This window comes from Larimichthys crocea, chromosome XIII (assembly GCF_000972845.2).
Source record: "Larimichthys crocea isolate SSNF chromosome XIII, L_crocea_2.0, whole genome shotgun sequence".
NCBI classification, from domain to species: domain Eukaryota; kingdom Metazoa; phylum Chordata; class Actinopteri; family Sciaenidae; genus Larimichthys; species Larimichthys crocea.
Window position 1 is genome coordinate 19,897,510 of NC_040023.1, and position 9,786 is coordinate 19,907,295.

At 42.3% G+C, this 9,786-nt stretch overlaps 1 protein-coding gene across 3 annotated transcripts; it reads right to left on the bottom strand.

Annotated features, from left to right (window-relative positions):
* Window positions 1-222: 222 nt before the first annotated feature.
* Window positions 223-7,212, bottom strand: wdtc1 (WD and tetratricopeptide repeats 1). Of its 3 annotated transcripts, none has more exons than XM_019260711.2 (16): window positions 7,052-7,212; window positions 6,548-6,665; window positions 6,308-6,391; window positions 6,152-6,198; window positions 5,695-5,806; window positions 4,979-5,166; window positions 4,713-4,895; window positions 4,297-4,391; window positions 4,048-4,163; window positions 3,871-3,946; window positions 3,691-3,787; window positions 3,427-3,597; window positions 3,100-3,335; window positions 2,640-2,808; window positions 2,042-2,234; window positions 223-1,861 (listed from the first exon to the last, which is right to left on the bottom strand). In XM_019260711.2, the coding sequence occupies exons 2-16, from the start codon at window positions 6,611-6,613 to the stop codon at window positions 1,664-1,666; spliced, it is 2,031 nt and encodes a 676-aa protein (XP_019116256.1). In that variant the 5' UTR covers window positions 6,614-6,665; window positions 7,052-7,212; the 3' UTR covers window positions 223-1,663. The 3 variants fall into 3 exon arrangements, with proteins under 3 accessions (XP_019116256.1, XP_027143046.1, XP_019116257.1); XM_027287245.1 differs by having other exon boundaries at window positions 6,962-7,212; XM_019260712.2 differs by having other exon boundaries at window positions 1,664-1,861; window positions 3,691-3,784.
* Window positions 7,213-9,786: the final 2,574 nt, after the last annotated feature.

Sequence of the window (9,786 nt, forward strand, 5' to 3'; positions counted from 1 at the left end):
AGACGCTCCCCAACTACTCATGCTTGTGATGTACTGTGCCCAGATTTGTTGCCTAATAGTCAGCAAAAACTGGGAATAAAGCAGACACTGATGAATGAGCAGATCATAGCATGCCTTCCCAACCTAGTTAGTCATCTGCTGTTGTGTGACTGTTAGACTAAATTAAAAAAAGGTGAAACAACTCATCACTGATTGTATCAGTTAAGAAAACACAGACAAGAAGACGTTTAATCATTTTATTCTTCACTTTATTTGCAACAAAGGATATTATAGGATTCCTCAAAGAAAAACGCCATATCTCAAATTAATGAACAAAGTAAAACACATGGAAGCCTAGTGTTGTATGTTGCTGAAGACCCATTTCTTAACGTTCACCCTAATCGAGGGCAAAGGAGACCCGATGAGCTGTTCTCTGAGCAACAGATGAGATGGCTTGGTGTCCTTTTTTTATTTTATTTTTTTATTTTAAAACCCACAACTATGGTCAGAGAAGCCTCATGAAAGCAGGAAACACCTGACTGCAGCAGGTGCTAGAGCCACGCAGCCAGCAGCCAGGAACACCATCGCCACCAAATACTTAGTATATCAGTTTTCGTGTTTCACACATTAGCATCTGTGTCCCAGTTATAGCCAACAGAAGTTTCACACTGATATTTCATTTCATGCCAAACAACATTTGAAATCAATGGAATTTGATTTAAAACGGAAAAACTGTATTAGAAAGTTTTTTTGTTTTTTTTCTACAAATATTTATTTGTTGATCTTTTCAACAATCTATTGTAGTAAAACCTCTTAACTAAGGAGCACAGTATGCCAAAAGTATGTTTCAATGAAACAAAGAACATCAACGTTAATCCTTGGCCATTGAAATGGTCAATGACGACCTTTGGCAGGAAAAAAAATAAAATAATCACTTGTTTTTTTTTCCCCCCCGACAGTTATAAACTAAACAAAGCTCATAAATACATTTCATCAGAGCAACACTTGCAACTTTCAGAACTTGGCAAGTGACAATTAATCCTAGGCTTACTGTGACCAAAAACACCAAGTGAAAATATGATCAAGTCTAACTCAGAATCAATGACTTGGGTGTGCAGCCTTTCTGTGATGAGCGGGCTCTAAGACTCGTAGCTCCAACTGTAGAGCAGACCGGAGATGCAACAAAGCACCGTCTTCTGGTCTGTGATCCAATCCTCCACGGAGGACATTGCGACTAAGTGGCCACGCTAACCTGAAAAATAGGTCGCCCGACCGCAGGATGCTCCTTCTACATGTTGTGTGCCTCTCCTACGTAAACCTGAGGAGGGATAAGTGCTGAACTCCTCCTTCTTCGTGAGAAACTGGGGAGTGGCGTTGGAACGTGCTCTCCTCAGAGGTGTCCTCCCTCCCTTGCCACCGCAGGGTGGAGGAAGAGGCTGAGGTGTTTTCCGTGCTTTTGAATAGGGCGAGATGGGCGTCTTCTCCACCCTCCATGAAATCCTCTCCCCAAAGTGATCTCCGCCAGTCCTCTCTTTGGACAGGGGAGGGCGATGCATAGTGCAGAGATGTGACATGACATTCACTTAATGTTTCTGTCAAACAGGGGGGGAAATAAAGATTCAAACAGGAGCTGGGAGAGTGCTTTACTTCCTACATCCATTCTAAAGAATGGCCAACAGTTTGTTTAGCTTGGCCGACACTGCACTTGTCCCTCTGTGCTGTCTTCATCATCCGAGCCATCTGGGCCGACACCACGCAGGCCTGTGATGCGATAGCCCATGTTGAGCAGCATAACCTCTAACGGATCAGCGTTCATACGCCGCTGGTTCGCCTGAGCAGCACCGTCCATGTCCTCTACCACTCGCCCGTTCTCACATTCTGTCTGTATAATGAGAAAATCACGGCAAGAAAGAGATGCAGAATCAGCTATGGTCAATGATGTACAATATTTTGGTATTTTTCTTTCAATTCTGCTAGAAAAACAACTACACAAACATTGTACTGCTCCCAAATGAAGAATCGAGTCAAATAAAACAGTGAAACATGCCAAAAAGGTATTTACCTCTGGTCTAGGGTTCCATAATCGGACCACAGGGTCAATACCACTGGTAGCCAGGAAGCAGTAGCTGGGGTGGGGCTGCAGACAGTTGACTATGGACTCGTCCCCCTGCAGGATCCTCACCAGATTAGTCGTCTCCTTTTCCCAGATAAAGAACGAGCCGTCGTCTGACCCGCTAACAATGTATTGGCCTTTGCTGTAGACAGAAGGAAACCATTCAGACCTGCCTGACGAGCCGTGTTCAGTGGCAATCAGAAAAATTGCGCCACTGTTTCAAAGTACAGGTGTGTAACCAGGCCTTCGCTGGAAATCCCTGGTTACACACCTGTACCAGGGAATGTTTCGAGAGACCTGTTTGATGAGGTTAATCAGAATATGTGTTGGCAGACATGAATTGCTGTGCCCTACACACATATAATAAAATACTGTTTATGTATGCAAGCAGCTGTTTCAAACTTAAGATACAGCCTACATTTATGAATGAAAGTTAGTTTTCGCTGCACTTATTCTCCACCGTAGATTTATCATTCTGTCTCAAGCCTAAGAGCTCAAGACTTCCCCCTAGTGAGCCCTCAGCAGACTGCGAGGGAGGTCTACCGACCTTCCAAAGAAGTTGGCCTCTTTGATGTCGGTGGTGGTGTTGCAGTGACCGCAGTAGCGGTGCTTGTAGTCAAAGCTGCGCTCTCTCAGCACCACCTCATCTTCAGGGATGGAATCCTTCCGACTGAACGAGTGGAATCGAATGGAGCTGTTGGCCTTCTTATCTTCCGCTGGTGAAGAGAAATAAACCATACTCATTACCACAGAGACATTCAGATACATTCACAAGTAACCAATGACTGCCCGTTAATCTTGATATGCAAAACTAACACATATGCACATAGATACACATGCACGACACAGCTGTTTATTTGGAGTACAGGTTTCGCTCGGCTGCATACCCAGAGTTATCCAGTGGCAGTGTGGCTTGCACGTTCATTTCCAGACTGTGTACATAACTTATTTAACAAATGGGAGCTGCTGCACATCAGCTGATGAAGTACCGACAAACTCTATTCTACCTGTTTCTGTCTTGGAGAAGAGAGCAGCCTTGATGTCTTTATCCAAAGCATCACAAGCACTGCTGTGCGCCTGCTCCGGAAACTTTCCTTTGAAATCATCCAGACACTCCAGAGCTTCAGTGACATACTTCAGCTCAAACAAACACCGTGCCAGCCTGAAATGAGCCTTCAGATGAGCCGGGTTTAGAGTCAGAGCCTTCAGACAGTCTCTGAGGGCATCATAATGGTCTCCATCCCTGTGAATTTGATGTAAACAAACTTTATATAAATGCTTTTATAACCTTTAGGAGTATGTGATGAATCTTCTCTCTTATTAACGACACGTACCACTTGCGTTTCATGTAGGCTGCGGCCCGGTTCCCATACAGCATGGCGTTGCAGCTCGCCTGATGGATACCTAAACTGTACAGCTGGATGGCCTGTGTCCACTGCTGCCGTGCAAACGCGTCATTAGCTTGTTGCTTTATCTTCTCCAAGTGTGGAGGGAGCTCAGTCGAACTAAAACAAAGAGAGCAGAACAAACATAACTGCATGCACGTTCAAATCTTTAAACAGTCGATCTGTGTATATAAAACAAAACTGCCTTATTACCTAGACTGTATCTTGCTCCCAGCAAATCGAATATGGCTGGTTGGCAAGTGCATTCCATTGGAGACGCCATTGGTCGTCTTTCCATTCTGTACATCTGCTGGAAAGCCAAAGTTTCAGAAACCAACAATACTATCTAATCTATAGATGTTGTTTTTGTTGATACAGACCACACAAACCTACCTGGTAATGATTGCCACTTTTTAGGGAGCACGAAAGTGTATGGCCTCTGTTTAAACGTCAAGTCAAACAGATACACCTAGAAGAGCCGTAAAAAAAACACACGTTTAAATACTTAAAACAAAAATGAATTATTATTATTATTTATTTTTTTATCATTGTTTGTTCGAGTAGCATTACCTGTTCCCCACCCATGTTTACAAGTAGCTCAGTGCCATCTGGACTGAAGGTGACGTAGGTGGCCACCAGGACCCTCAGGCGGTTATTGTAGTCTGGGAGTTTCACTGGCAGGTGCCCTGGTGCATTCAAACACAAGGTGATGTTACTCAAACACATCCATCACCGTAACCTTTCTGCAACCTGCACGTCCTGCTGTCATTACTATACAAGTAGGATACAAATATACCCATTAAACAGACATATATGCACCTGCAACATAATACTGCCCGGCTCCATCTGGGATGGGTTTCTGCCGATCACAGAAAGTGTGCACTGCTGCTGATGTGCCCTGATTCACAGATTTCCTGCATAAGGGGGGAAAAAAACACAGTTGAGTGTATTTATGTCCAAATCTGGAATGGAAATGTACGAGATTTAAGAGGTTGTTGCAGAAGTATTGCCGTGCATTCAGACAAGCACAGGTGCTGCGACAAAACGTAGTAGGGCCGAGGAGGGTTTGCTATTTGTGCTGAACGTAACCGCTGTGAAACAATCAGGAAATAACTTTTTATCTCTCTGATTAACTGGCTTTACTGAAGCCGGCACTCGCTCACTGTCATTGACTGTATGGAAAAACCTGTCAAAATGCAGCCTTGGCATAGTATGACATCAAGAACTGAACCAACCTGTAGTTGTGAATCATCCTGATGTCATAAAGGCGAACAAAAGGCCCGTTGGCGCCCACTGCCAGGTAGTTGTTGTCCCGTGGGTTAACAGCTAGACACTTGGCCTCAACCAGCTGACCGCAGAACTCTGTCAGGTCGATCAGCACCTCAGAGCGTTTACTGCTCTCCCTCAAGTCATACTGTCTGTAGTGAACAAGGATAGAGTAAACACATTACCTGTAGCAGGTGAGTTAGGTGTTACCTCTGATCTCTGGGTGATCTCAAACCTGATGATGCCATCCTCCGCAGCACTCCAGAAGGTGTTGGGCCACATGGGTGCTGTGGCAATGCGTTTGACTCTGTTGGTGTGATCCGAAAACATATGGATGGTTTCCTTTACTGACAGGTCATGCACGTGGACCTTAGTGTCGGCTGCACCGGTTACCAAAATCCTATCCCCGGAGTGAGGGAGGAACTGTATGGACAGATAAAAAAAACACCCGAACTGATGAGTAGAGACACAATGTTTCACGATGACTTCTCTTTAAATCACATAGCAATCCTTATTAAAAAATAAAACCATGCCTTTAACATGTACAAGGATGGTTTTCCATCAAATAACATGTCACTTGTTAAATCATTAAATGGCTAACAGTGCCACCTAATGTGCAGGAAGAGAACTTGTATTACAGAGAGCAGTTGTTGACAACTAAAGTGTGAGGTGAGGCAGCCGAGCATTCGGTACATTCAGAATTTGGGTTTCTGTTTTGGATGAAAAATGTGACAGTGAGTCACAGTTAGAAACACGTTTGTGTGGTAAAATCCCCTTCAACGAGACAACGATACTTCACTTATCTTACTCCAGTTCTACAGCGTTTGTTTCTTTAATCACATTATGACTGCATTAGCGATGTGTATGTAAATAAAAAGCCATTGTAAATGACTGCAGCCCACTTAACCTCCAGTCATTTGATACATCCATATTAAAGCCAGTCCGCCTTACCTTTACGGAGAATATATTCGCTGCATGACCTGTGTGCATAGTTGTAAGCTTCTTGTGTCGGAATGGATCCCAGATGACGGCATGTTGATCATCCGAGCCCGACGCCAGTAAACTGAACGCAAGGAGAATCACAAGGCAACATTTAATAATGTACAACAGCTGACCCACTGTATGCATATCCTTCATTAACTTGAGTAATTTATATCAATCCCTCCATGAAGGAGTCAAATGTGACGCAAATAATTAACTGCTTAAAGTGCATCTGGAGGCACACAGATCCTATAACAGAGGAGTGAAACATGGTGGCCCTGGTGTATATAACCCAGCAATAAGAGTACATACAGTGTCTATAATGTTCTCTGCTATGTTTAGCATAGTTACATGGTAATGTAGCCCAGCCAGTGATCCCAGATCAGACACTATAATAAGGTGAAATTTTTTGATTTTGAAGACTTACTCTCCTCGTTCATTCCACTCCAGACAGTTCACACAGCCGGTATGACCCTGTTTGAGACGGACAATAGTAAGACGACGTGACAGCAGACATGGAAACATCTTCTCAGTTACCCTCTCTTTTTTTTTTTTTACAACATGCACAATCGCTGTCACTGACCTGCAGCTCAGCCTCCAGTCCAAGCCTCTTGATGAAGGGGTCCGTCACATGATAAAACCTTTGGAAGCCTGACGCTCTCTTGTCCTGAAGACATGAATTAAAGCCTCCATCACACCCTTTTAGATGTAAACAATCCCTTCCCACCTGCCCCGGTTAAGATTATTTCTACACATGACAAACACACATGTCTGTTTACTGGTAGACTGAGCTTCTGGGATGCTCTGGTTGTGTTTTACTCACTCTGATCTGCCTGTGCAGGATGTCTCTGGTGATGTTGACAGTAGTCATGGCCTCACCACAGAACATAAATAAGGGTCAGGCTGGAGGGTCCCAGCTGTGGTTTGTTTACGAGAATAAGCTGGAAAGAGAAACATAAAGTGAGGGGGGAGCAGGCTGAACACAAGGCAGTGATTTCACATCGGGCTCTTTAAAAACAGCTGCAAGATAAAAGCATGTCACACAGGACTACAGCTCCCGTCAGCCGAGCTAAGTAGCTACAGCTAGCTCTGCGTGTCTGCCAGCATTACAATCGTCTGACTGTTTCCCAAACCCCTGCCTATGGTTTAAAGAGTCGCTGTTATCCTGTCAGAGCCGCCTCTGTGTCAGGCCTGTGTCACAGACCTGTCGTAGCTGCCGTTAGCGGATCTGCGTTACCTCGCTAGCTAAACAAAACAAAACGTCCGCTTCATGTCAACATCTGCAACATCTGCAGCTCGTTGTTCACGGCTGCTGGAGGACTCTCACCGCTTTCCTTGAACCGAAAAGGTTTGTGTCAAGAGATGTCCATTTAAAAAGGCGTGCTGGATTACACTCTGGGAGTTTGTTGACAGCGCTCACGCTAATAATCTGCACACAACACCTCCTCCCACTTCTTCTTCGGCTGCTTTAGAGTCTTCTTCTTCTTTGGTGTTTGACGGCATCCCTATAGTTGCATATACTGCCCTCTTCTGGACTTTACTTCTTCATTTTCTTTTTAAATTCTTTTTATTAACCCAGTTAAAACAAGATGCCCCATTATGATTTTCCTCCCTTCTCTACATTTCCCACATTCTATTATACTTTTGAAACTTTTCTCCACTGCTCCTGTCCTTCATATCCATGACATTCAACCATCACATGCTCCACTGTCTCTCTCTCCACAGCTACATAGACCAGTTGTTGATGTTTACCTACTATTCAATCTACTGTGCCCTATTCTTATTTTGCTCATTGTCACCTGTTCCACTCTGCTACCTCCACAACACCCCACCTCACCTACTTCATCTTGTAGTTTATATAAATGGATTTTATAATAATCCAATATTGTTTCCATTGATTGATTATTTCTTTCCATATTAAACTTTGTCCTTCTGCTTTTGATCATTTTATTTTCATTTCCACCTCCTCTTTCTTTGGTGCCTCCTTTGCCATTTGATCTGCTTTTTCATTCCCCTGTATTCCTAGGTGAGCTGGTACCCACATGAATGTTATTTCCCTCCCCTGCTGTGCTAATCTGGATGTTCTCTACAGTGTTTTTGCTGCCGTTTTTAATGCTTAAGGGTGATGAGATTGAATCGCTACATATGATTATCTTCCTGTCCGCCCTGTCCTCCACCCATTCTATTGCCAATACTATTACACATAGTTCCACTGCATATACGCTTAAATGATCTGAAGTTATTTTTAATACTTTGTTATTATGACTGGGAACCACCACTGCTGCACCTGTTGCTCCTGTTTTTGGTTCTTTTGATCCGTCTGTATATAAGTAAATATATTCCCCATACTTTTCATTTGTATAATTATAAAATTCTTGTACCAGGTCAACTGTTTTATTTCTTCTTTTGAAGTCCCATATTTTTTGATCTACTCTTGCTTCGTGTAATGTCCATTCTGGTATTGTTGTCCACAGAACTGTTGGGCTGACTTTTATTTCCTGTGTTTTTAGTTGCTCTACTATTCCCTCACTGACCCACCCAAAGCTTGATTTTTGCTCTTTCCCCTTTTCCCCAAGACTCTCTTTGTTGGATGGTCTTCCTTATGTCCTTTTACATTTATTCAGTAATTACTATCAGCTGCTTTCTCCTTATCTATAATGGCATTTTTCCTGCTTCAACCTGAAGGGAACAAACTGGAGCTGTTTTCATGCATTTCATTGCATAACCCTAGTCTTACAGACCACACGCCACAACAGCGCGCTGCCGCCCTCTACAGAGCAGAGCACTTCCGCTCCGGGTTTGTTTCAGAATAAAAGCATGCTCCCTACAAAATAAGGCTAACACTAGAAAACGTTTCACAGTACAACACAAAAGAAATGAAGTTGCAAAAAAACAAGTGTAATATATCACAATAAATGACAATCCTCCTCTCTCATTTAAAAAAAAATATATTTTTTTAGTGTCACTTTTACTACATACACAAGCAGTATTCTGGGTGGAATAAAGTAAGACATATTTATGTACTGGTCCCAAGGAATTTGGCAACAATGGATGTAGCTCAAAGGGCTGATCGTTTATGAACATACACCCCTGGATTTGTACCAACAATATAGCAATTTTTGTACTAATTTAAGTTTATGTAACTTATTTATATGTTGAACATGTTTAAAGAATATACAAAAGTTTAAAGTAAGAGTATCTGCTCTCGCAAACTCTGATTAAATCAACCTTTTTGTTTATCTTCAGACTTCAGCAGCAGTTTATGGATTTAAATATTAACTGAATAGGCTGAGTCAGATTAAAGCACAAGAGCAAGTTATATATGAGCACACATATTGCACTGATAGAGAATTGTAAATGTTTTAGCATATGATAAGATTCATCATAACGAAAGGCAGAAGTCATCTAGGGAGGCTGTTAGGTGCATTTAAAACAATAGTGGAGGTAAAGGGCATCAAACATGTGGTTTTATTGTTCTATTGCATGTAAAAGCAGGAAAAGCTGGACTTGACAACTTCAAAACAGGTTTTATATTTTTATATTTGTATACTGCACATATTTACATTTTTGCAAGAGACAGGACTTGACATGATAAAACATTCACACTGTGGATCACAAAGTGACTGAACAAAGTGGACAATTCTCTAATATGAATCCTATTTCTTAATTAAAACCTTTTCAAATGTGTTATTTCCACTAAAGACCAAGGCCCAAACCCATGTTTCAACATCTTGGAGTACTTTCAGTGATATTTTACTCTTCCTGATGATGATTTGCAAGCATATAGGATTATATTTAGTTAATACTTGTGAATAATTCATTATTGTTTTAGGAAAAGCATACACACCATGTACCAAGATAACAAAACAGATGTGAGTTGGTGATGTAAGTAATATGCTGGAAAAGAAAACCCTGACTTGCAGCTTTATGCGTCACTGTATGTTCGAGGTTAGGTGTTATGTCCCAACTTCCTACAACAAACGTTGTCAGCATTTGTGGTATTTCACTTCTTAGTCATCCAAAACGGTGCTGCTTGATGTTAATCAACAACTTCATACAAGG

What these genes read in the sequence shown, in the direction of transcription:
- wdtc1 (XM_019260711.2), bottom strand. Translation starts at nt 6,613, where the DNA reads ATGTTCTGTGGTGAGGCCATGACTACTGTCAACATCACCAGAGACATC. An exon ending in TCCTGCACAGGCAGATCAGA is followed by an intron (nt 6,392 to 6,547) that starts GTGAGTAAAACA and finishes TCATGTCTTCAG; the next exon opens with GACAAGAGAGCGTCAGGCTT. An exon ending in AAAGTGGCAATCATTACCAG is followed by an intron (nt 3,788 to 3,870) that starts GTAGGTTTGTGT and finishes TTGGCTTTCCAG; the next exon opens with CAGATGTACAGAATGGAAAG.